The 27,658-nt window shown below is 46.1% G+C and overlaps 2 protein-coding genes across 2 annotated transcripts in view; both read left to right on the top strand.

Annotated features, from left to right (window-relative positions):
- LOC144485999 (uncharacterized) overlaps nucleotides 1–22,283 on the top strand; it is a 64,271-nt gene extending 41,988 nt beyond the window's left edge. Inside the window, exons 5-6 of the mRNA XM_078204109.1 lie at nucleotides 3,072–3,193; nucleotides 22,149–22,283. Coding sequence (XP_078060235.1) covers nucleotides 3,072–3,193; nucleotides 22,149–22,283 — 257 coding nt within the window. The remainder of the gene's footprint in view (nucleotides 1–3,071; nucleotides 3,194–22,148) is intronic.
- The window catches only part of LOC144486005 (NACHT, LRR and PYD domains-containing protein 3-like), a 142,327-nt gene that overhangs the window by 92,071 nt on the left and 22,598 nt on the right, over nucleotides 1–27,658 (top strand). The gene's annotated exons all lie outside the window — the stretch shown is intronic.

Raw genomic sequence — 27,658 nt, 5'->3', positions numbered from 1 at the left:
ACTCACCTGGCAGGATCCTGATTCACTGAGAGACCCTGTACTCACCTGGCAGGATCCTGATTCACTGAGAAACCCTGTACTCACCTGGCAGGATCTTGATTCACTGAGAAACACCATACTCACCTGGCAGGATCCTGATTCACTGAGAAACCCTGTACTCACCTGGCAGGATCCTGATTCACTGAGGAACCCTGTACTCCACCGGCAGGATCCTGATTCACTGAAAAACCCTGTACTCACCTGGCAGGATTCTGATTCACTGAGATACACGGTACTCACCCGGCAGGATCCTGATTCACTAAGAAACCCTGGACTCACCTGGCAGGATCCTGATTCACTGAGAGACCCTGTACTCACCTGGCAGGATCCTGATTCACTGAGAAACCCTGTACTCACCTGGCAGGATCCTGATTCACTGAGAAACCCCGGACTCACCTGGCAGGATCCTGATTCACTGAGAAACCCTGTACTCACCTGGCAGGATCCTGATTCACTGAGAAACACTGTCCTCACCTGGCAGGATCCTGATTCACTGAGAAACCCTGTACACACCAGGCAGGATCCTGACTCACTGAGAAACCCTGTACACACCCGGCAGGATCCTGATTCACTGAGAAACCCTGTACTCACCTGGCAGGATCCTGATTCACTGAGAAACCCTGTACACACCTGGCAGGATCCTGATTCACTGAGAAACACTGTACTCACCTGGCAGGATCCTGATTGACTGAGAAACCCTGTACTCACCTGGCAGGATCCTGATTCACTGAGAAACCCTGTACTCACCTGGCAGGATCCTGATTCACTGTGAGACCCTGTACTCACCTGGCAGGATCCTGATTCACTGAGAAACACTGTACTCACCTGGCAGGATCCTGATTCACTGAGAAACCCTGTACTCAACCGGCAGGATCCTGATTCACTGAGAAACCCTGTACTCACCTGGCAGGATCCTGATTCACTGAGAGACACGGTACTCACCCGGCAGGATCCTGATTCACTGAGAAACCCTGGACTCACCTGGCAGGATCCTGATTCACTGAGAGACCCGGTACTCACCTGGCAGGATCCTGATTCACTGAGAAACCCTGTACTCACCTGGCAGGATCCTGATTCACTGAAAAACACCGTACTCACCTGGCAGGATCCTGATTCACTGAGAAACCCTGTACTCACCTGGCAGGATCCTGATTCACTGAGAAACACTGTCCTCACCTGGCAGGATCCTGATTCACTGAGAAACCCTTTACACACCAGGCAGGATCCTGACTCACTGAGAAACCCTGTACACACCCGGCAGGGTCCTGATTCACTGAGAAACCCTGTACACACCCGGCAGGATCCTGATTCACTGAGAAACGCTGTACACACCTGGCAGGATCCTGATTCACTGAGAAACCCTGTACTCACCTGGCAGGATCCTGATTCACTGAGAAACCCTGTACTCACCTAGCAGGATCCTGATTCACTGAGAAACCCTGTACTCACCTGGCATGATCCTGATTCACTGAGAGACCCTGTACTCACCTGGCAGGATCCTGATTCACTGAGAAACCCTGTACTCACCTGGCAGGATCCTGATTCACTGAGAAACCCTGTACTCACCTGGCAGGATCCTGATTCACTTAGAAACCCTGTACTCAACTGGCAGGATCCTGATTCACTGAGAAACCCTGTACTCACCCGGCAGGATCCTGATTCACTGAGAAACCCTGTACTCACCTGGCAGGATCCTGATTCACTGAGAAACCCTGTACTCACCTGGCAGGATCCTGATTCACTGAGAAACCCTGTACTCACCTGGCAGGATCCTGATTCACTGAGAAACCCTGTACTCACCTGGCAGGATCCTGATTCACTGAGAAACCCTGTACTCACCTGGCAGGATCCTGATTCACTTAGAAACCCTGTACTCAACTGGCAGGATCCTGATTCACTGAGAAACCCTGTACTCACCCGGCAGGATCCTGATTCACTGAGAAACCCTGTACTCACCTGGCAGGATCCTGATTCACTGAGAAACCCTGTACTCACCTGGCAGGATCCTGATTCACTGAGAAACCCTGTACTCACCTGGCAGGATCCTGATTCACTGAGAAACCCTGTACTCACCTGGCAGGATCCTGATTCACTGAGAAACCCTGTACTCACCTGGCAGGATCCTGATTCACTGAGAAACCCTGTACTCACCTGGCAGGATCCTTATTCACTGAGAAACCCTGTACTCACCTGGCAGGATCCTGATTCACTGAGAAACCCTGCACATACCTGGCCAGAGCCTGAGACACTGAAATGCTGTAGACACCTGGCAGGATCCTGATTCACTGAGAAACCCTGTACTCACCTGGCAGGATCCTGATTCACTGAGAAACCCTGCACACACCTGGCAGGATCCCGATACGTTGTACACACTTGGCAGGATCTGCACACGCTGTTTGCACTTGGCAGGATCCTGAAGCGCTGTACCTACCTGGCAGTTTCCTGAAGTGCTGTGAAGCACTCTGCTCACCTGGCAGGGTCCGGATGCACTCTGCCCACGTGGCTGGGTCCTGTGGCGCTGTGCCCACCTGGCTGGGTGCCGAGATGGAGGGGCATTTCCATGCGGTCGCATGTGGCATACAGTTTTCTCCCTCCGAGTGTGCACAGCACCACAGGTAAAAACAGTAAAAATCTGCTATGATAGCATTCAGCCGCTGAGCAATCTGTGCCCCAACTCCTCACAATATCCAGAACTCTGCTGCAGAAACATCACTGAAGTGTTCAAACGTTGAACGACTGGAATCTCCATTGTTGTACAATCAGGATCACGTGGGGGTTTGTACTGTGTACAATACACGGCAGCTTGGATAGTATTCACCATTAGAGAGAAAATATTACCTGCAAAGAAATCTGCATTCAGTAAATTTAGAATCAAGTGAGGATATGAAAATTTTCTCGGCTTTTGTTCACTTTCAAATGAGATTTCCATTAACTTTTAATGAATTAAATCTGTTTTCAGCAAAGTGGTCTTGAGAATTTACTTATTAAAGCCAATAACAATAATAAACATTTTCTCTCTGTTCTAATTGAAGATCTCCAACAGAAACACAAGGAGACACTCCGGGTACAAACTGAAACACTGAGAGTGAACACTATCCTCATAAAGGAGCAGGTTAAGATTTTCCAGCTGGTTGGTCGATACGCTGAGCTCACGGTTATTTCTACTGTTCGAGATCGGACACTTGTCGAACATGAACTGCTGGCAAGAGGCCGAGACCATGAAGAATGGAGAGAGAAAGATCTCCGGAGAGAACTGGAAAAAATCCGAACTGATCAATTGTTCCAGAGCAGCTTTTCCCAGAGAAAATTCAAATCTGGGAACTCAGCAGCAGTGAGTGGAGTGCCGGGAATTGGAAAAACAACAATGGTACAAAAGATTGTTTATGACTGGGCCACTGGGAAAATATACCTACACTTTCAATTTGTTTTCAGTTTTAAATTCCGGGATTTGAACACTATTAACTGTAGAATAAACCTGAGGAATCTGATATTGGATCAGTATGGCTACTTTGGGAATATTCTGGGAGAGCTCTGGAAGAACCCAGAGGGATTGCTGTTTATATTCGATGGTTTGGATGAATTCAAGGACAGGATTGATTTTGCCGACAATCGGAGGAATACAGAACCTCAGTACATGTGCACAGATCCCGAATGCTGGTGTGAAGTGTCTGACATTGTGTACAGTTTAATACAGCACAAGCTGCTCCCAGGATGTTCAGTGTTAGTGACCAGCCGCCCCACTGCATTACATTTATTGGAAAAGGCTGACATCAGTATCTGGGCTGAAATCCTGGGATTTGTTGGTGATGAACGGAAGGAATATTTCAACAAGTTTTTTGAAGATCAGACGGTGGCAGCAGCTGTTTTCAAACACGTGGAGGAGAACGAGATCCTGTACACCATGTGTTACAACCCTTCCTACTGCTGGATCCTCGGTCTGTCACTGGGTCCCTTCTTTACACAAAGAGACAGGAAACGGCAGCAAGTTCCCAAGACCATCACCCAACTATATTCCTACTATATTTACAACATTCTGAAAAACCATGGCCGAGAGATTGAAAAACCCCGTGATGTGTTACTGAAGCTTGGTGAGATGGCCTACACAGGAATCTCCAAGAAGAAGATTGTGTTTAGGAATAAAGATTTGATTGAGTACCATCTACAACCTTCCCAGTTCCTGTCTGGGTTCCTGATGGAACTTTTGGAGAGAGATGATTCTGCCCAGAGTGTGGTTTACACATTCCCACACCTCACCATCCAAGAGTTTGCAGCTGCACTCACACAATTCCTGACTCCAGATCCTGGGGAGATCGTGAAACTCCTCAGTGAAGCCCACAGTGAGGAAGATGGGCGATTTGAGATATTTCTCCGTTTTGTTACTGGTCTGTCCTCCCCACAGTCAGCTCGACCCCTGGTGGAGTTTCTGGGTCCATTTCTTCATCAAACAACCTGCCGAGTGATTGACTGGGTGAAGGAGAAGGTTGAAGGGCAGATTGGAGACACACAGACTGAAACTGGGAAGAGGAAGCTCCTGAACACATTCCACTACCTGTTTGAGTCTCAGAATAAAGCACTGGCTCGGAACACAGTGGGATCGGTGGAAAAACTTTCATTTCGCGGATTGCGACTGACCCCGATTGACTGTGCGGTCCTGTCTCATGTCATTGGACTCTGTGATACAATAAAACACCTCGATCTATGGGACTGTTACATTCAGTGTGAAGGGCTCCAGCGGCTGGGACCCGTTCTGCACAAGTGTCAGGAATTGAGGTAACTGTTTGGTCTCAGAGCGGATATTTTCATTGTTGAGAAGCCATTTCCTTTGTTCCAAATAAAACAGAGACATGTTCAGTTGAGGAAGTCAAGAGGGAAACAATGTCCAATGGTCACAGAGAAAGCGCGGGAGAATGGCACAAAGTCATAAAGCTCATTTGAGAGCAGATGCAGACATGATGGGCCGATTGGCCTCCTTCTGAACCTGTAATAAATCTATGATTCTCTGATAAAACTACAGCGGTTCAAGAAGGCAGATTCTCGTGGGCAAATAGGCATCGGCAATAAATGTTGGCAAAACCAGCGATGATCACATTCCTTGAGTGAATAAAAGCATTATAGGGATAAATTTTAAATAATTAGAGGTGTAAAGGCCTCGTTACAAAATTTTAAAAAAGGATATTTCACTCTCCCAACAGAAACCATCTGATTATGTATGATGCTGGAAGGAAATCTGTTTCTCTTGTGTTCGGTACAGCTTACAGTTTGTGGCTAATTATTGTCAGGATTATTTTCCTGCACGCTGCCTCTGTTATGTATTATAGTTGGTGTGTGTTTTATCGGGACAGTGTCCTTTTATAAGCCATGTGATAACTGGTAACATCAGTCAGGGTCGCAGTGGAGGTTCAGTCTTGTATTAAACCTCAGTGTGCAGTTGTGAAAAGAAACCTCCCTTAGGTTACAGCAGCCCACGCTGTTTCTGTTCCATGGTTCTGACTGCAGCCTCATAAAACCTGAATCACTCGCTGTGTTTAAAAAAAATAGCTTTATTCACACTGTATTTGCATCTTTTGCAAATCACTTTAAATCTTGTTGTTGATCCTTGTCCGAGCAGCAACATTTTGATTTGCTCCCTGTTCTCTCCAGCACCATCACTATTTTGAACATTTCTATCAAATGTCCTCTCAGCTTTCTTCCTTCCAAGGTGAACAACCTCTCCTATCGATCCTCGTGTCTGAAGTTTCACATCCCTGTAGCCAATCTTTTAAACATGTTCAGCGCTCTCTCCAATGTGTTCTAAGCCTTCCTAAAGTATGACGCACTGAACTGAGATCTAACTGATGTCTTTTGCAGGTTCAGCACAGCCTCCTTGCTCTTGTACTCTATGCCCCTATTGACAATGTTATGATCCCAGCTGATTTCTGGACAGTCAGGTCGAAGAGCAGAAACCCGGCTCAGTAAATCATAACTTTTATTTATTGTTTTATTATTTAGAAATGTAGATGAACAGAATAACAAGGTCGTCGATTAACTTTTCACAAAAGAATAAAACCTTTGTTAAAAAAATAACTGCAATGCACCACCCCATCTAACTTCACAGATGTCTGCAGATCTGTAAGGATGACACGAGTTACAAAATAGATCTTATGTTTTAATGTTCCCAGTAAGTACACAGTTAATGTAAACCAACAATCCACCTGTGGTTCAGATATACCACTCTCTGAAACTCAGTGACAGATGCCACCCAAAGTAACTTCAGTGGATTCTTCTTCAAATCCCCCCAAATGTTTGTAACAATGTGAGAAAACCCGTCTCACTGGGACTGATGCTTCCGCTCCAGAAGCTCCACTCGAGAAACAAAAGCAGCTTTTGGAATCTTTTCGATGCTTTCTCTCAGGTGCCTTCACCAAGGATCCCTGTCCAATATTTCAATGTTTCCTTTCATTATTCCTCCATACTCAGCCGTGCCAACAGACACCAGCGCCTCATAGTCTGTATGAAGGTGTCACCAACTTTAGGAATATATCAGATATCTGGATTCTCGTGAGCAAACTTTACAATGTCTGCATCTCGCAGCTCTGTCTTTAACTGGGAACCTCTCTCTGCTCCTCTCTTTAACTTCGGGAGCAGTCGCTAGTTCAGATTCAGGTTTTTTTGTCTCTTTGACTTCTGTCTTCCTGGCACTCCTCTTTTCCTCCTTGGTTTCTGACGGTGATTTATCTTGTGGGTCCTGCTTTCTGAGTCCCTGCATTGCCCTGCCTCTCCTGGCAGCCTCTGTGAACTCCATCTCGCTTCTTGGGTTAACTGGTTGCAACTGAAACTCAGTGTTTCTATCATTCATTGTGGACTTCTGAATATAAGCAACCATTTTTTTAACCTCTATAACTCTGACAATGTCGTAAACCTTAAATTAAAATGCAGGGACACAAAAAACCCGCAGGCAGGCAGCTTTGTTTAACACGAAGTGAAATTAAAGTTTTGGCTCTGTCTTAACACACAAGCACAGAAACACAAATTCAACTTAAACTCATGAATTATTATCTGATGCCTACAAACATAAACTATTTCACAGCAGTAAAGCCCAAGATGCTGTATTCTTTATTAACTGCTACCTACACTTGCTCTGCTAACGGCAATGATCAATGTACATATACGTCCAGTCCCTCTGATCCTGCAATCCATTAACAATTCCACCCATTATTTTATATTGCTTCCTCATGTGCATGTTTCCTGAAAGTATCACCTCACCCGTCTCTGCATTGAACTTAATCTGCCACCTATCTGTACACTCCACTATTGTCCGTTTTTCAGTCCCAAGCTCTTCTCCTCACAGTATCCGATGCCTCAAAGGTTTCTGTGATCAACAAACTTTGAAATTTTCCTCTATACTGCAAATACCTAGATCATTCATATATATCAGGGAAAAGCAAGGATCCCAATACTGACCTCTCGGGTTCTCCACTACCGACATCCTCCAGCCTGAAAAATATCCATTATTCATTGTTCATCCAATTTTGTATCCACATTGCGACTTTCCCATTTATTTTATGAGCTTATGCCACAAGTCTGTTGTGTCACTGCATCAGATGATTTTTGAATATCCATGTCCACCACATCAACAGCAGAACCATCACTGACCCTTTCAGTTGCTTCTTCCAATTAACAGCAATATAAAGCCAGTCACAAACGGCATTTCTTTTTACCAACCAATGAATTTAGTTTCCTCTGTGTCACTATTAGATTCACCATTTCCCTTTTGAACTCAGCGTGGGCCGGCTCAGAGTAGCTGAATGATCAACTGACCCTCGGACCCTCAGCTAAGTTTAACATTACTGCTCCAGGCTGGAGCCGCAGACTTGACTAAATTGGATTGACCCAGTCTTTTCGGTTGTGGTTACTACCTCCTGGCCCTCTCTTCATCCACTCCAACAAACTGAGATATCTGGGAATTAAACCCGTATCAACTGCTTGGAAAGCAACTATGCTCATTATTATATCACTGTCATTGCATTTAGTGACTCCTGTGGTGTAGGTGCACCCACAGAGCTGTGAGAAAGAGAGTTCCAGAATGTTGGCCCAGTCACTGTGAAGGAACGGTGATATATTTCCAAGTCAGGATGGTGTGTATCTTGGAAGGAAACTTCCAGGTGGTGATGTTTCCATTCATCTGCTGCCCTTGTCCTTAGGGATAGAAACCGCAAGATTGGAAGGTGCTGTGTAACGAGCCATGGTGAGTTGTTGCACTGCATCTTGTAGATGGTACACACTGCTCGCTCTGTACCTCTGTGGTGGATGGAATGAATGTTGAACATGGAGCACCAGTCAACAAGCAGAGTTATCCTGGATGGTGGCGAGCTTCCTGAATCTTGAGCTGCACTCATGCAGACAAGTGGATGGTATTTAATTAAATTCCTGACATGTGTCTTGTCGATGGTGGAAATGTATTTGGAAGTCAGGAGGTGAGTTACTTTGTGCAGAGTTCCTGGCCTTTAATCTTCTCTAAAATCCAGAGTATTGATACGTCTAGTCTGTTTCTGGCCAATGGTAGCATCGAAGGTGCTGATAGTCAGGATTCAGGTGATGATAATCCCATTGAATGTAAAGGGAGTTGATTGTATTCATTCTTGGTGGAGATGGTCATGGCCTGGCACTTGTCAGCCTTCCTTGAATATTGTTCAAGCCTTGCTAAATATGGACAGGTCCTGCATTACTATCTTGCGGAGTCGAGAATGGTGCTGAACGTTGTACAGACATCAGCAAACATCTCCACTTCTGACTCTATGATGGATGAAATTTAATTGATGAAGTAGCTGAAGATGGTTGGGACGAGGGCACTCTCCTGAGAACTTCCTGCTGTCATTTCCTGGAGTTGAGATGACCCTCTCTTCACACACTCCCAACAAACTGAGATATCTGGGAATTAAACCCCTATCAACTGCTTGGAAAGCAACTATGCTCACAATTATATCACTGGAATTGCATTTAGGGACTCCTGTGGTGTAGGTGCACCCACAGAGCTGTGAGAAATAGAGTTCCAGGATTTTGACCCGGTCACTGTGAAGGAACGGTGATATATTTCCAAGTCAGGATGGTGTGTATCTTGGAAGGGAACTTCCAGGTGATGATGTTTCCATTCATCTGCTGCCCTTGTCCTTCCAGGGATAGAAATCACAGACTGGACAGTGCTGTGTAACGAGCCATGGTGAGTTGTTGCACTGCATCATGCAGATGGTCCAACAACCATAACTAACTTCCTTTGTGCTGGTGTTGCTCCAACCGGCAGATAGTTTTTTTTCTCTCATTTCCATTGACTTCAGTTTTTCTCTGGTTCCTTTTTGCTACATGTGGTCATATTCTGCCTTGATGTCAAGGGCAGACCCTCTCATCTCACATCCTGAGTTCAGCTCTGCTGTCCGTGTTTGCATCAAGGCTGTAATGAGGTAGGGGACTGAGTGACCCTGAGTAAGCACAAGCTCAGAGTCAGCGAGCAGGTCATTGCTAATTAAATGCTGCTTGATAGTCTCGATGACGCCTTCTTCTGTTGGTGATTGAGAGGAGACTGATGGGGTGGTAAATGGACAGATTGGATTTGTTCTTTCCTTTTTGTTTACGGTCATATCTGGGCAATTTCCCACCATTTTAGGTAAACATCAGTGTTGTAGCTCTACTGGAACAGCTTGGCGAGGAACAGAGCAGCTTCTGGAGCAGTAATCTTCAGTACAGTTACTGGAATATTGTCAAGATCTGTGGTCTTTGCAGTATCCATTACCTTTAGCTATTTCTTGACATCATGTGGAGTGAATCGAATTCGCTGATAAATATCTGTGATGCTGGGGACCTCTGAACGGTTTAGCCACTGAAGTTGGTTACTAATATTTGAGCCATATCTTTTGCACTGATGTATTAGTCGTCTCCGTCATGAGGATGGGATATTTGTGGAGCCTCCTCCTTCTGTTGTTTCATCATCCACTACCATTCACAGCTAAATGTGGCAGGACTGCAGAGCTTGCATCTGAGCCGAGGAAACCAGAATTTCCTGAATGAGGAAACCTGCTGCTGGAAAATCTCCAGTCAAACTGTCAGTGATATGAAACCGGGTTTGCGGATAACCCTTTCCCTGGGCGGCACAGTAGCACAGTGGTTAGCACTGCTGCTTCACAGCTCCAGGGTCCCGGGTTCGATTCCCGGCTCGGGTCACTGTCTGTGCGGAGTTTGCACATTCTCCTCGTGTCTGCATGGGTTTCCTCCGGGTGCTCCGGTTTCCTCCCACGGTCCAAAGATGTGCGGGTTAGGTTGATTGGCCAGTTTAAAAATTGCCCCTTAGAGTCCTGAGATGCGTAGATTAGAGGGATTAGCAGGTAAATATGTGGGGGTAGGGCCTGGGTGGGATTGTGGTCGGTGCAGACTCGATGGGCCGAATGGCCTCCTTCTGCACTGTAGGGTTTCTATGATTCTATGTGAGGATCGACTGGAAGTAAGAACTCATGGTAATTCCCGGAGATAGAACACGAGCCAGACCTGCAGAAAATGTAGGGCCTGTTTACTGTGGAATGTAGCGGGAGACACCCCTCCCCTATAAACTAATCAAACAGAAATATTTCAACTTTCTAATGGGAGAATATTCTTTCCTTGTTGTATAAAATTTAGGATATGGACCTTAAAGCAACAGTTAGCACAGTTTCACACTTTAACTCGCCCTGAGATATTATACAGATGTTATAATGTCAATAGTTAAGAAGCACCGGGAATCCCGAGCGATCCACTCTCACAGCTTTATCATTTAACCCTCTGTGAAATGTACAATTCTCATAAAATCCTGGATTTACAGCAGAAATGATTTGAATTTTTGGAATCTTAGCAGGGTCAGTGAGATTCAGGAGGGTAATTCTGATGATCAGGAAATGAGACCAGAATGTGGGACATGTTTAAACGTTACTTGCTTGTTCACAGGATGTGGGCATCACCTCCTCTAGGGGCCATTAGCAGTGGGAAATAAATGCTGGTCTAGCCAGCGACACCCATATCCCATGGACAATTAAACAAAATATACATTTTGAGAGGTGTAAAAGAGTTAATTGTTCATCATTTTTCAGTGCTGACTATTGCCTTTTCCATTCAACAGAAAGGGCTTGATATTATCTAATTTAATATTGTCACATTTATTAGTGCCAAAGCATACCGTACATAGGGAAGGAAAGGAGAGTACAGAATGCAGTGTCACAGTCACAGCTGGGGTGCAGAGAAAGATCAACTTGGATGAGATATAATATCGTAACTTGAATCAGGTCACCACTCGTTCCTGACACAAAAATAGATCCAGCTATTTTTCCTGCTGAACATTAATCTGAATTTAATGTGTTTCTCACTTTCTCCATTTAGTCTGTTTCGCAATAAAGTGGGAGATTCAGGAGTGAAACTATTGTCTGCGGCTCTGAGGAATCCAGAATGTAAAATACAGAAACTGGAGTAAGTATCAGACTGTGTGAGATTGTGTTAATAATCAGTGGATGTCTGACACTGTAAATTATTATCAGTGTCAGTAATAGTGTCATTAATAACCATTCCACATCATTCCTGTCAGTATTCGTGTTAAACACCACGGATTCACTCTGATTCCTGAAATCTTTCTCTCTCTGATCTCCAGTTTGGAGAGTAACAGCCTCAGATATTCTCACCTCTGCTCTCAGTACAAACCCGTCAGTGATGCGTCTGAACCTGAGTTATAATAAACTGCGAGATTCAGGAGTGAAAGAATTAACTAATCATTTATAATTATTCTCAAATCCATTCATGAGAATAAAAAAGATGGACAAAACAATTAAATGTTTATAGAATTCCCAGATATGGCTGGTCGCATGTTCAATTTAGTTTAATTTGTCATTCAGATTATAGATGTTTATGTCTGTCGGCTTCTCAGTTTGATTAAATGTAGAAAACTGCTGTATATTGGTAAGGCAGATTACAAACTACATTGAATTCTGATGGAGGGATCCACTCTCAAATTTACGTTAAACGGAGCTTAAGGAGCATCTGAAAAGAGAATGCAGAGATGGAGGTGGGGAGAGTTATGAAGAGAATTCCAGAGCTTACAGCCCAGCAGTTCAAGGCACAGCTCAGCTGGCAATGGCAATAATCACAGTGCAGAATAGTCTGAATGATGTCCCTATTAATAATGGACATTGTTTTTAAGAACACAAATAATGATACTAAATATACCATTGCTATCAGTATTCGTGTTCTTAAAAACACTACCCGCTATTAGCAGACACAAAATAAGCTTGGGAGCAAAGTTGGAGACCATGAAATAAAAGAGGCAAAGGCAGCCTGGATATGAAGTTATCTGAGTGACAGGAAACAGGCAGGAGAGGTGAACTGTACCTTTTCATTTATCGGAAGCTGACAGTGGCTTTCCCCAGCAACCAGTACTGTGTTACTACGACTAATTTTCTTTACATGTACTACCAAATGAGACTTGGGTTTATCTAAAGATGAGATGTGAAGCTCCAGCACACGGCCACCAGACCACAGAGCGGACGCAGCATATGATAGACCAAGCTCAATCACACCAAAACCAATGGATCAGATCAGAGATCTGCTGTCTTGCCATAACCAGTCATAACTAGTGTTAGACATGCCACAAAATGTTGGACATGCCGGTTACATTAGGCAACAAGGTGGCACAGTGGTCAGCACTGCTGCCTCACAGCGCTTGGTACCAGGGTTCAATTCCGGCCTTGGCTGACTTTATGTGGAGAGTTTGCACGTTCTCCCAGTGTCTGTGTGGGTCTCCTCTGGGTACTCCAATTTTCTCCCACAGTCCAAAGATGTGCAGGTTCGGTTGATTGGCTATGCTAAGTTGTCCCTTGGTATCTCTGGGTGTGTAGGTTCCGGGGATTAGTGGGCCATATATGTGGAGTTACAGAGATAGGGCCTGGATATGATATTCTTTCAAAGAATTGGTGAGGACTCGATGGGCCAAAGGGCCTCCTTCTACACTGTGGGAATTCTATGATTCTATAAACATGCTACAAGAATTCCATCATTACTGATGAGGGAACCCAGAGCATCAGTGCCATCTTCAGCCAGAAGTGCTGAGTAGAATGATTAATCTCGGCCTCCTCCTGAGGTCCCCAACATTACAGATGACCATTTGATTCACTGCATGTGAGGTAAAGAAATGACTGAACGCGCGGCGTGCTGCAAACTCTGTCAGCCTGGCTGTACCCCAGCAATGGTACTGAAGAATTGTGCTCCATAACTAGCCATTCCCCTAGCCAAGCTGTTCCAGTACAGTACTGGATCTACCGGACAATGTGGAAAAAAACAGGGCAAATCCAATCTGATGAATTGCTGCTCCATCAGTCTGCTCTTGAGCGTCAGAAAAGTTTCATCCTTCCAGTGCCTCATGAACACCACTGCAGGAGTTCCTGAGGGTGATGTCCAAATCCCAACCACCTTCAATTGCTTTATCAATGTCCTGCCTTCCATTATAATGTCAGTAGTGAGGATGCTCACTAATGATTGCACAATGCTCAGTACTGTTCACAATTCCTCAGAGACTGAAGCAGTCCATGCCCATAAACAGCAAGACCTGAACAAAACAGAAAATGCTGGAAAGGCTCAGCATGTCTGACAGCTTCTGTGGAGAGAGAACAGCTAACCCTTCGAATCTGGATGACTCTTCGACAGAGCTAGCGTCTTAAGCTCTGAAGAACTTTCAGGCTTAACCTGATAAATGGCAAGTAATGTTTCACTGCACAAATGCCAGGCAAGGACCATCTCCAACAGACGGGAATCTAACCATAATTCCCTTTACATTGAATGGCAGCACCATCGCTGAATCCTCGACCATCAACATCCTGAGTGGTGGGGGCGCACTGGGACCATTGAACAGACACTGAACTGTAAACACTGGCTCCAAGGGGAGATCACAGTCTGGGAATTCGGAGATGAGGAACTCGCCTCCTGTCTCCCAAATTTTTTCCCACCATCTCCAAGGCACAAGTCAGCAGTGTGATGGAATCCGCTCATCTTGCTGGATTGACTGCAGCTTCAAAAACACTGAAGAAGCTCATCCATGGAAAAGGAGTCCACTGGATCAGCTGGCCATTCACCAAACTAAACATTGGCTGTCTCTACCACTGACGCACAGTGGCAGTATTTTACCATATACAAGGTGGAATGTAGCAGCTCACCATTGTCAGTGTGAAAAAGGTTTCTCTCACATCATCTTCAACCCCACCACACACTCCATTCCTGAGCCACAGTTAGAATACTCACTGTCTCCATCTCCTGGTGTCCCTGTCTAATTGCACTCAGTTACCCCCCTCACTGTCTCCGTCTCCTGGTGTCTCTGTCGAACTGCACTCAGTTACCCCCCCTCACTGTCTCCATCTCCTGGTGTCTCTGTCTAACTGCACTCAGTTACAATACTCACTGTCTCCATCTCCTGGTGTCTCTGTCTAACTGCACTCAGTTAGAATACTCACTGTCTCCATCTCCTGGTGTCTCTGTCTCTGAGCAGAAACTGATAGCCAAGTTCCGCACACACGACGACGGCCTCAACCGGGATATTGGGTTCATGTCACACTATTTGTAACTCCCACAGTTGCGTGGACCTGCAGAGTTTCACTGGCTGTCTTGTCTGGAGACAATACACATCTTTTTAGCCTGTCTTGATGCTCTCTCCACTCCCATTGTTTTGTTTCTTGAAGACTTGATTAGTTGTAAGTATTCGCATTCCAACCATTATTCATGTAAATTGAGTCTGTGTCTTTATAAGCTCTGTTTGTGAACAGAATTCCCACTCACCTGAGGAAGGGGCTAAGAGCTCCGAAAGCTTGTGTGGCTTTTGCTACCAAATAAACCTGTTGGACTTTAACCTGGTGTTGTTAAACTTCTTACTGTGTTTAAATCTGGTGCCAGCATTGCCAGAATTGTGCTGTCCCCTGCAGCCAGTGGTTAAGCTCTGGAATGCGCAGGGATTTGGGGGAAGGTGGGGGAATGCCACTTAGTGAATTGCTCATTCGGAGAGTCAGTGCAGACACGATGGGCCGAGTGGCCTCCTTCTGCTCTCTAACAATACTGTGATTCTGCCTGTGCTGCCTGAGTGGACGGATTTCCCGAACCTGTCAGACATTTACTGTGCCCGTTCTGGCTCTGTGTGGAGTTGGTTAGTTCAGTTGGTTCGGTCTCTCCAGCGTGATGTAGAATGACGCTGTTGTTGAGGGTTTGGTCCTCGTACTGGCTGTGGGGTTAATGGAGTCCCAACTCTTCCCATATCCCCACGTTTACTAAGTTGTATCCCTGAAGTGACATGTACCAAATTGTGTCTCTTTCTATTGGAGAGATTTCATTGAGGACTGTGGCTACTAACACTGTCCACACGGCAACATCACCAACTTCCAGTTGAAATATTGATGACATTTTCAACCACTGTCTCCACAGAATTCTTACGGAGCACAATGAGGCCATTTGGCCCATCGTGTCTGCACCAGCTCACCAAATTGACATTCGAAATTCGTGTCATTCTCCAGCCTTTTTGTCGTATCCATTTTCGTAGCTCATTGCCTATCTTCAAAAAATCATCTAATTCCTTTTTGACTGCTTCGATGCAGCCGACCTCCACCACACTGCCCGGCTGTGAATTCCAGACCCGAACCACTGGCAGTGTGAGAAAGGTTTCTGTCGCATCATCTTCAACCCCACCACACACACCATTCCTGAGCCCCAGTTACAATACTCACTGTCTCCATCTCCTGGTGTCCCTGTCTAACTGCACTCAGTTAGAATACTCACTGTCTCCATCTCCTGGTGTCCCTGTCTAACTGCACTCAGAATACTCACTGTCTCCATCTCCTGGTGTCCCTGTCTAACTGCACTCAGTTACCCCCCTCACTGTCTCCATCTCCTGGTGTCTCTGTCTAACTGCACTCAGAATACTCACTGTCTCCATCTCCTGGTGTCCCTGTCTAACTGCACTCAGTTACCCCCCTCACTGTCTCCATCTCCTGGTGTCTCTGTCTAACTGCACTCAGTTACCCCCCTCACTGTCTCCATCTCCTGGTGTCTCTGTCTAACTGCACTCAGTTAGAATACTCACTGTCTCCATCTCCTGTTGTCTCTGTCTAACTGCACTCAGTTAGAATACTCACTGTCTCCATCTCCTGGTGTCCCTTTCTAACTGCACTCAGTTACCCCCCTCACTGTCTCCATCTCCTGGTGTCTCTGTCTAACTGCACTCAGAATACTCACTGTCTCCATCTCCTGGTGCCCCTGTCTAACTGCACTCAGTTACACCCCTCACTGTCTCCATCTCCTGGTGTCTCTGTCTAACTGCACTCAGTTACCCCCCTCACTGTCTCCATCTCCTGGTGTCTCTGTCTAACTGCACTCAGTTAGAATACTCATTGAATGTCCCGCGCTGGACATTATTATTGTTCATGATCTCATTCTTAAAAACACTGTGGATTTACTCTGATTCCTGTTATTTTTCTCTCTCTGATCTCCAGTCTGTCTGGTAACGATCTCACAGATTCTTGTGCCGAGGACCTGGCCTCTGCTCTCAGTACAAACCGCTCACTGATAGATCTGAATCTGGGTAACAATAAACTGGGAGATTCCGGAGTGAAACTGCTGTCTGTGGCTCTGAGGAATCCAGACTGTAAAATACAGGAACTGCGGTAAGTAGCAGACTGTGTGAGATTGTGTTTATAATAACTGAATATTCAACAATATAATTTCACCACTGGTATTTGTATAAAAAACACTGCCCATTACTATTGGCGTCAGTTATGAATCAGGAAAACTGCTTTTCCTCTGACTCCTGTTGCTTCTCTCTCTGATCCCTGAGCAATGGGATGTCAGTCCCACAGATCCTTATGTCGAGGGAGTGGGGGAATAATGTTATGGTTCACCCTCTGAGGTCCAGTCATTGGCAACTGCAAACTGTATTGAATTTCTACCTTCGGGTGTGCTGACTCTCAGAATCCCCAACCTGATCCAATCACATGACTTCATATTATAAGATCCGACAGCTTTGACAAATCAACAGAAAAGGCAATGAGGGACAATTCGCCTGGGAGCAAAGGTCGCCAGTCACAAATCTGATAGGTTTGTGGTCACAGCACAGCTGAAGTAACGTATATAGTTTTGGTCACCTTATGAATGTATTTTATAAACATTTGAGAAAATGTTGGCTTGAGTCTTTCATGGCATGCCAGGCTTATTTTATGAAAAAATATAGAAATTATTCGTCCGATACTCACTGCAATTGGGACGAACCACGGCTGATCATGGTCGGCAGGGTGGTAGCGCTGTTAGCACTGCTGACTCAGAGCGCCAGAGACCCGTGTCAATTCCGGCCTTGGGTGACAGATTGTGTGGAGTTTGCATGTACTCTCCGTGTCTGCGCAGGTTTCCTTCAGTTACTCCAGTTTCCTCCCACATGCCAAAGATGTGCATGCTAGTTTGAGCGGCGATGGTAAATTGACACTTAATGTCAGGGGGATTTGCAGAGTTAATATGTAGGGTTACTGTTATAGGGCCTGGGCGGGATTGTTGTTAGTGAAGGATTGATGGGCCGAATGGCCCACAGCTTGTCTGGACTTGCAGAATCCCACTGGCTGTCCTGTCTGGAGACAATACACATCTCTTTAACCTGTGCTTAATGCTCCCTCCACTCACACTGTTTGTACCTTTAAGACTTGATTATCTGTAAAGACTGCATTCCAGTCATTATTCTGTAAATTGAGTTTGTGTCTCTGTATGCCCTGTTTGTGAGCATTTCTACACTCCACCTGACGAAGGGGCAGCGCTCCGAAAGCTAGTGGCATTTTCTACCAAATAAACCTGTTGGACTTTAACCTGGTGCTGTTAAACTTCTGACTGTTCCTAACCCAGAGCTCCATGTGACCAATGATGAACACACAAGCTCCAAGTTATGGACTCAGCAGCAGAGTCTCTCCTGTGCCCATCCATTCACTCACTCACTCTCTCTGGATCCACAACCCATCTCACCATCAGCCATTGCCCGCCCAGCCTCCAGGTCTCCCAGCTCCAGCACTGCATCTTCCATTGGCATAAGGATGACACAATCCAGACACTGTCACTCTTGGCTTCTTCTCTGACGCTGAGTGCCCTCTTCTACAAGAACATAAATTTCCATTGTTACTCACCCATCAAAGACACACACAAGCCTATGGTGCTGCCAGACTGCCCATCATGGGACCACCAGGATGGTCACTCAGTGTCGGCAGTGCAGCAGTCATCTCTGACTGACCGGAACCCTTCACAGAGAGGCTGACATGTTCCTGAAGATTGATGCTGCTGTCTGGACATTGCCAGTGTCTGGGTGGAGATGTTCTTTCCACCATTCCTCTTTCATCCTTATTCACATATCAGCCTGTAAGTTTAACACTCTCCTTGTCAGAACATATCAGGTTATTGATACTTTTGCCTCACTGCAGCCACGTGCTGCCTGCTCTGGCCCTCGGCAGTTTCTATCCAGACTTGCTTGGGTTGATGTGACAGGTCTCGTCCTCCACTCCTGAGGGAACAGAGCCTCCCTCCAAACCGATATATCCTTGAGAATTTCCGGGGAAGTGTCAGCGAATTGGGTTTAATCTGCCTTCTGCCATTTCAGCTCTTTGGTCATTAACCAGGGCTCCCTCACTGCTCCCTTCAGAGCCTTTAAAAGTGCTGCTGGCTGCCTTTAAATCTGGTGCCAGCATTGCCTGAATTGTGCTGTCCCCTGCAGCCAGTGGTTAAGCTCTGGAATGCACAGGGATTTGGGGGAAGGTGGGGGGATGACACTTAGTGAGTTGCTCATTCGGAGAGTCAGTGCAGACACGATGGGCCGAATGGCCTCCGCCTGCTCTGTAACAATTCTGTGATTCTGCCTGTGCTGCCTGAGTGGACGGATTCCCCTAACCTGTCAGATATTTATGTGCCTGTTTGGTTATATGTGGAGTTGGTGAGTTCATTTGGTTTGGTGTTTAGAGTGTGATGTAGAATGATGCTAAATCTGAGGGTTTGGTCCTCTTACCGGCTGTGGGGTTCATGGAATCCCATCTCCTCCCATTGCCGCACGTTTATTAAATTGTATCCCTGAAGCTACATGGAACAAATTGTCTCTCTCTCTATTGGAGAGAAACACAAAGAACAAAGAAAATTACAGCACAGGAACAGGCCCTTCGGCCCTCCAAGACTGCACCCACCATGCTGCCTGACTTAACTAATACCCCCTACCCTTCCGGGGACCATATCCCTCTATTCCCATCCTATTCATGTACTTGTCAAGACGCCCCTTAAACGTCACCACCATATCTGCTTCTACTACCTCCCCCAGCAACGAGTTCCAGGCGCCCACTACTGTGGAAAAAATCTGCCTCGTACATCTCCTTTAAACCTTGCCCCTCGCACCTTAAACCTGTGCCCCCCTAGCAATTGACTCTTCTACCCTGTGAAAAAGCTTCCGACTATCCACTCTGTCCATGCCTCTCATAATCTTGTCGACCTATATCAGGTCTCCCCTCAACCTCCGTCGCTCCAGTGAGAACAAACCAAGTTTCTCCAACCTCTCCTCATAGCTAATGCCCTCCATACCAGGCAACATCCTGGTCAATCTTTTCTGTACCCTCTCCAAAGCCTCCACATCCTTCTGGTAGAGTGGAGACCAGAATTGAACACTATATTCTAAGTGCGGCCGAACGAAGGCTCTATAAAGCTGCAACATGACTTGCCAATTTTTAAACTCAATGCCCCGGCCGATGAAGGCAAGCATGCCGTATGCCTTCTTGACTACCTTCCCCACCTGCATTGCCACTTTCAGTGATCTGTGGACCTGTACACCCAGATCCCTTTGCCTATCAGTATTAATATTTTATTGAGGACTATGGCGACTAACATTGTCCACACTGCAACATCACCAACTTCCAGTTGAAATATCGATACATTTCGACCCATTATCTTCACAGAATTCTTACGGAGCACAATGAGGCCATTTGGCCCATCGTGTCTGCACCAGCTCACCAAATTAGCATTAGGAATTTGAGTCATTCTCCAGCGTTTTTCTCGTATCCTAGCTCATTCTTTATATTCAAATAATCATCTAATTCCTTTTTGACTGCTTCGATGCAGCCGACCTCCACCACACTTCCCGGCTGTGAATTCCAGACCCGAACCACTGGCAGTGTGAGAAAGGTTTCTCTCTCATCATCTTCAACCCCACCACACACTCCATTCCTGAGCCACTGGCCATCCCATGTCCCTCCCTGTGACTCAGGGTAAGGACATGGGAATCCTGTGCTCTTCCCTTTCACCATCTTCCTTTTTGTCATTTAATCACTCCGGCACTTCCATTTTGTTCTTTCCTTGTCACCCGCCCATCCCCAGCTCCCTGTCACTTAAAACACTTTAATTCACCGCTATTTCCAATTTCTATGTTTCGCGAATTGAACTGAAACTAAATCTGTTTCTATCTTCACAGATATTGCCTGACCTGATGAGAGTCTCCAACATATTCATTCATATTTCAGATTTACAGCATCAATACAATTTTGCCTTCTGTATGAACTGAAGTTGTGTTTCTTGAATGTCCCGCGCTGTACATTATTATTGTTAATGACCTTATTCTTAAAAACACTGTGGATTTACCCTGATTCCTGTTATTTTTCTCTCTCTGATCTCCAGTCTCCATGGTAACGCTCTCACAGATTCTTGTGCCGAGGACCTGGCCTCTGCTCTCAGTACAAACCGCTCACTGATAGATCTGAATCTGGGTTCCAATAACCTGGGAGATTCCGGAGTGAAACTGCTGTCTGTGGCTCTGAGGAATCCGGAATGTAAAATACAGAAACTGCAGTAAGTAGCAGACTGTGTGAGATTGTGTTTATAATAACTGAATATTCAACAATATAATTTCACCACTGGTATTTGTATAAAAAACACTGCCCATTACTATTGGCGTCAGTTATGAATCAGGAAAACTGCTTTTCCTCTGATTCCTGTTGCTTATCTCTCTGATCCCTGAGCAATGGGATGTCAGTCCCACAAATCCTTATGTTGAGGGAGTGGGGGAATAATGTTATGGTTCACCCTCTGAGGTTCTCTCCTCCTCCTCAGATGTGCACAGCTCTCCCCGGACACAGCATCCATTGATTAGTGAAAAGGGGGAGAGTGAGTGGATGACAGTAAATGGAGGACAGGACATGGTGGTGGAGTCTCGCTGTTAGTAACAGATGTCAGTACAGCAGCGAGAGCTGAACTTAGTTCCAATGATCAAGATGCAGAATCAGTTTGGGTAGAGATAAGATTTAACAAAGTTAAAAGATCACTTGTGGGATTCATTTATAGGCCCCGAACAATATTCAGAATCTTCGACACAGGACACAGGAATATTAATGGGGTCTTGTATAAACATTCTGCAATAATCACGGGTGATTTTAACATTCATGTACAAAGAAGAACAAAGAGCCATGCAGCACAGTGACAGGCCCTTCGGCCCACCAAGCCTGCAGCGACTCCTCATTCTTATTGAGACCCAGTACTTATTGCTCAGACGCAGCTTCTATTCCTCTGCTCATCTCCCGTTCATGTTTCTATCAAGATTAACCTTGAACATTGGGAACGTGCCTGCTTCCGTCAATTTCACTGGCTGTGCATTCGAGGCACCCACCACTCTCCAAGTGAAACCTTTCCCCGCACGTCTCCTCTAAACTTTCCCCCTCTTGCCTTCAAACTGTCCCGTCTTGTAGTTGATCTTTCCACCCTGGGGAAAAGACTCCAACTATCGACCAGATATCTGCCTCTATCAGGTCGCCTCTCAGCCTCCGTCTTTCCAGTGAAAACAATCCGAGTTTATTCAACTTCTCTTCATACCTTAACCAAAGCAGGCGACATCCTTGTAAACCTTCTTTGCACCTTCTCCAAAGCAGCCACATCCTTCTGGTTGTCTGACGATCAGCACTGCACGCAATATTCCATGTTGGGCCTAACTAAAGTTTAATTCAGCTGTAACATAACTTGCCAACTTTTATACTCGATGCCCTGGCCAATGAAGCAAGCATGCTGCATGCCTTGTTGACCAAGTTATCCACCTGTGTTACCACTTTCAGGGATCAGTGGACAAGTACGCACAGATCCAGCTGTATGTCAATGTTCCTGTTATTGTTTTCAGACAGGGAAGGCTGGGGAACGACCATGTGGAGTTGAATCAAATTACAGAAATAAACCTTTCCCCTTTGTTTTAGGAGACAATAACCCGGGGCATAGATTTCAGGCATTGGGCAGGAGTTTCAGAGGAGAATTGAAGATGGCACAGTGGTTAGCATTGCTGCCTCACAACGTCAGGGACCTTTGTTTAATTCGGGCCTCGGGTGACTGCCTGTGTGGAACTTGCATGTTCCCCCCATGTGTGCGTGTTTCCGTCAGGTACTCTGGTTTCCTCCCACAGTCCAAAGATGTGTAGGTTAGGTGGATCGACCATGCTAAATTATCATTTCGTGTCCAAAGATATGTAGTTTCAGTGGATTTGCCATGATAAATGTCCAGTGATAAGCAGTTGTGTGGGCCTGGCTTTTTCGGACAGTCAGTGCAGAGTCGATGGGGCGATTGGGAGCCTTCTGCACAGTGGGGATTCTATGGTTCTGTGGAAAAGTTTTTTCACCCAGAGGGTGGTGGGAATCTGGATCTCACTGTCTGAAAGGGTGGTGGAGTCGGAAACACTCGCAACATTTAAGAAGCATTCAGACAAGCACTTGAAATGCCGCAGCAGACAAGGCTATGGAGCAAGTGCTGGAAATGGGTTAGAATAGATTGCTGCTTGATGGCTGACACAGACACGATGGGCCGAAGGGCCTCTTTCTGTGCTGACAAACTCTATAAAGGCCCAGGGGTTGGAAGTTATGAACCAGAACCTGAATTTTCACTGATTCCTGTGATTTCTCTCTCTCTGATCCCAATGCAGTGGAATGTCAATCACATTGATTTTTGTGCCCTGGGTGTAGGGGAATAATGTGACGGTGACTGAGGACCCGTTCACATGCTTACAGGGGGACACACGTCACCCAGTCACACAACCCTTGATTTGTGAGGAAGAGTAAAGAGTGAATGGAGGCAATTGTTAAGATGCAGACCAGAAACTCCAAGGTGTTTTGTGAGGTTAGACTGGACCCTTGGTTTTACATTTGATTTTGGCATTGATGAGCATGAGGTGTTTCACTCCAGGTATGAATCAAGTGACCCACTAGGATGCTTTTATCAAACACAGTTTATTTAAGAATGCAGTTGGAATATAACAACAAGAATTAGCATAACCTTCACCAATTGCAGCACTTAAACATGACACAGTATAACTCTTAACAGCTAGCTATCTCTGTTGTTCCAATATAAAGCAATACCCACAGACATACACCCTTCTCCAACATTAGTAAGCACAAAAACAAGTAAGCTCACGTGATGCCGATTTCCAGCTTTTTACCACTTCCGGAGAGCCAACAGACAATTGTTTTCAGAGAAGGATGTCGCCTCCGAACAGCCCAACCGCGGAGAGGTAACCCCAGTCTCTGACAGCTTCCAACACAGCAACACTTAAACAGCAAAAACTCCAACTTCAGAGAGGGAAACAGAACTGCTGTTTGTCTTAACTTCAAGCAGCTTCTGAAAGCAGAATTAAAACTAGAATGTTCTGTGAAAAATAGCTGTCCCTCAGTCACATGACATAACCTGTCAATCACCCGCAATCAAGCTCTACTCTGCCATCCCAGGAGAAACACTGAAACAACAGAACACTGCATTAGTTCAGGTTAAAATCAACATGATGTCAATTATACTGCTTCAGTAACAATAAAGGAAACCGGCTACAGATAGCACGGTGCCGACAACATAACCTGCAGAGAAACATGATTAAAATAGAAACTAGAAGCAGGAGTCGGCCATTCGGCCCTTCGAGTCCTGCTACACCATTCATTTTGTTCATGGCTGATCATCAAATTCAATATCCTTCAATATTCAGTATATTTCTTCAAGACATAGTTTGTAACAAAATGTACATTCCAACACGTCCTTCAGCCGGTTCCATGTGACCAGTGATGGGCACACAAGCTCTATGTGTTGCAGGTGCCGGAGAGTCTCCTGTGTCCATCCATTCTACTGCTCGCTCTCAGATCCACAACCAGTATCACAATCAGCGATTTCCCACACTATCTGCTGTTCTCCCAGCTCCAGTGCAGCTGCTTCTCGGTGTAAGGATGGCAAGATCTGGACACTGCCACCATTTGTAGTTCATTTCCTGACGTTTCGTGCTCTCTTCTACAGGCACATAAAATTCCATTGTTACTCTCCCATCAAAGACACAAGCCTGTGCTGGTTAGGTGATAGAAAATAGGAAGACGTTTCTATCACCTAGATGGGCAAGAATATCAGAAGAATGGAACACCAACCACCTTCAGATTCCCTCCCAAGCCAGACACCAACCTGACTTGGAATATATTGCTTTTCCATCACTGACGTGGGATCATAATCCTGGATGTCCCTTCCTAGCGGCATTGTACCAGAGGGTCTTCAGAATTTAACAAGATGGTTCACCATCCCTTTCTCAGGGACAATTGTGGATGGGAACAAGTGTTGGCATTGCCAGTGACACCATCATCCCATGAAAGAATTAAGAAAGACCAGCGCTACCCACTGAGGGGATGGGTAATTGTGCCCAAACATAGTTACAGATGAGAGACACACAGCTGCTCCAGGGCAACTTGAGTGACCATTGAGCAGGCCATAAGGTTTCTAAAGATAGATCTGATGGAGCCCTTCAATATACCCAGCAGGGGTTTCAAATGTCCAGGTGTTGTGCTGTGTTCCATCCAACCTGGATCTAGAGTGGAGAAGCTTTGAAGAAAGTGTGATGCAATACAATGTTGACCAGATGCTTCATGATGAGGAACCCCATGGACCACAGGCCAGGGACATGGGATATGTGTCAGGGAGGATCGAGATTCAGTGATACAGACATGTTTTGCATGAGTCTCTCACACAGCCATTCCGTGTAATAAATCTTCACCATCTCCAGCCCTGTTGCTGTTTCTGTGAATGTTTTATAATTTCCCTGGAGCCGTCACGACTTAAAACAAAGGTATTGGAATTGTATTGACCTGATTCAGTGCTGTATTTCCCATCTCACATTCCCAGTGAACTGTTAAAGACACAGTGATATGGTGAAGGATTTTTTTAGTGGTGCTCCATCTCTGAATTTACTGAAAATACAGACATAACAAAGTGACCAGTAATAACAAAGTATAATCCTGTGAAACCCAAGGAAGCAACCCCACCATGACAACCACCGCCATCCCCGCACTTTCCGCTGAGCTGCAGGCAGCATCTTACCTCTCTCCTCTCCTCTGGGAATTTCGATGACCGTGGCCTTTGTCCTCGGATTTCCTGAGTCCTGGAAGGATCCGGCCGACTGCGGGTCCTCTGCACAGATGCTGGAGTTGTCTCCGTCATCATAGCTTCGTGAGGTGTTTGTGTCACAGTCGGAGCAGAAGGGGACCCACTGCCCACACCAGAGGCATCCTGAGAGGAGCTCCCAAATGCTGCAGGCAGCCGCTCCTCGATCCATTCAGGGCAAACTGGACCCTCTCTGCTCAGCTGGGGAGGTCCTGACAGTTACTCCAGGCACATTTTTCCACCCCTCCCGCAGCCCGTGTTCCACAGAGCTCATGGAGGTGGTGAGAACATGCAGGTTCATGTGTATTTCCTGTGGGTGATAGGCTGGATGTGACTCTCCATGAAGGTCACCAATCTCTCTGTGGAGGATGCTATTTGTGCTCAGACCTGAGACATGGTAACACTGCTGGCCTGGATTGACTCCTCCATCCTTTGTGTATGGATACACACAGCCTTTGGAAACTCCACCAAATGTTAAAGTATCCTACGCTGCAGCTCCAGTATCTGCTGCCTTGTTAAAGACTCCAGTCACATTTCATCTTCCTGAAGCTGACAATGACCTGTTCCCTCGAGTGTGAGTGAACTCAGCTATTCCTGCCTTCATCAGCTGCTCAGGTTTGTGTGTGCTGCTCTGTGCTGCCAGATTGTAACCCCTTTGCGAATCGTGTGAGGCAGTATCAGCTCTGGTGGAGATTATGGGGAATAATGTGACAGAGCACCCTCTGTGAACCCCTCCTCTTCTTCTGAGGTAGACACTTGTCTCCCTCTCGCAGCAGCTGTTGATTTGTGAGAGAGTGAAGAATGTTAGAGAGTAATACACATTCCAACATGTCCTGGAGACTGTTCCTAACCCAGAGCTCCATGTGATCAATGGAAGACACACAAGCACCAGATTTTGGACTCAGCAGCAGAGCCTCTCCTGTGCCCATCCATTCACTCACTCACTCTCTCTGGATCCACAACCCATCTCACCATCAGCGATTTCCCACCCAGCCTCCAGGTCTCCCAGCTCCAGCACTGCATCTTCCATTGGCATAAGGATGACACAATCCAGACACTGTCACTCTTGGCTCCTTCTCTGACGCTGAGTGCCCTCTTCTACAAGAACATAAATTTCCATTGATACTCACCCATCAAAGACACACACAAGCCTATGATGCTGCCAGACTGACCATCATGGGACCACCAGGATGGTCACTCAGTGTCGGCAGTGCAGCAGTCATCTCTGACTGACCGGAATCCTTCACAGAGAGGCTGACATGTTCCTGAAGATTGATGCTGCTGTCTGGACATTGCCAGTGTCTGGGTGGAGATGTTCTTTTCACCATTCCTCTTTCATCCTTATTCACATATCAGCCTGTAAGTTTAACGCTCACCTTGTCAGAACATATCAGGTTATTGATCCTTTTGCCTCACTGCAGCCACGTGCTGCCTGCTCTGGCCCTCGGCAGTTTCTATCCAGACTTGCTTGGGTTGATGTGACAGGTCTCGTCCTCCACTCCTGAGGGAACAGAACCTCCCTCCAAACCGATATAACCTTGAGAATTTCCAGGGAAGTGTCAGCGAATTGGGTTTAATCTGCCTTCTGCCATTTCAGCTCTTTGTTCATTAACCAGGGCTCCCTCACTGCTCCCTTCAGAGCCTTTAAAAGTGCGGCTGGCTGCCTTTAAATCTGGTGCCAGCTTTGGCTGAATGGGGCCTTCCCCCGCAGCCAGTGGTTAAGCTCTGGAATGCACAGGGTTTTGGGGGAAAGTGGGGGAATGACACTTAGTGAGTTGCTCATTCGGAGAGTCAGTGCAGACACAATGGGCCGAATGGCCTCCTCCTGCTCTGTAACAATTCAGTGATTCTGCCTGTGCTGCCTGAGTGGACGGATTCCCCTAACCTGTCAGATATTTATGTGCCTGTTTGGTTATATGTGGAGTTGGTGAGTTCATTTGGTTTGGTGTTTAGAGTGTGATGTAGAATGATGCTAAATCTGAGGGTTTGGTCCTCTTACCGGCTGTGGGGTTCATGGAATCCCATCTCCTCCCATTGCCGCACGTTTATTAAATTGTATCCCTGAAGCTACATGGAACAAATTGTCTCTCTCTCTATTGGAGAGAAACACAAAGAACAAAGAAAATTACAGCACAGGAACAGGCCCTTCGGCCCTCCAAGACTGCACCCACCATGCTGCCTG

Source organism: Mustelus asterias, unplaced genomic scaffold (assembly GCF_964213995.1).
Source record: "Mustelus asterias unplaced genomic scaffold, sMusAst1.hap1.1 HAP1_SCAFFOLD_263, whole genome shotgun sequence".
Lineage (NCBI taxonomy): Eukaryota > Metazoa > Chordata > Chondrichthyes > Carcharhiniformes > Triakidae > Mustelus > Mustelus asterias.
This window is presented reverse-complemented; position numbering and strand designations above follow the sequence as displayed.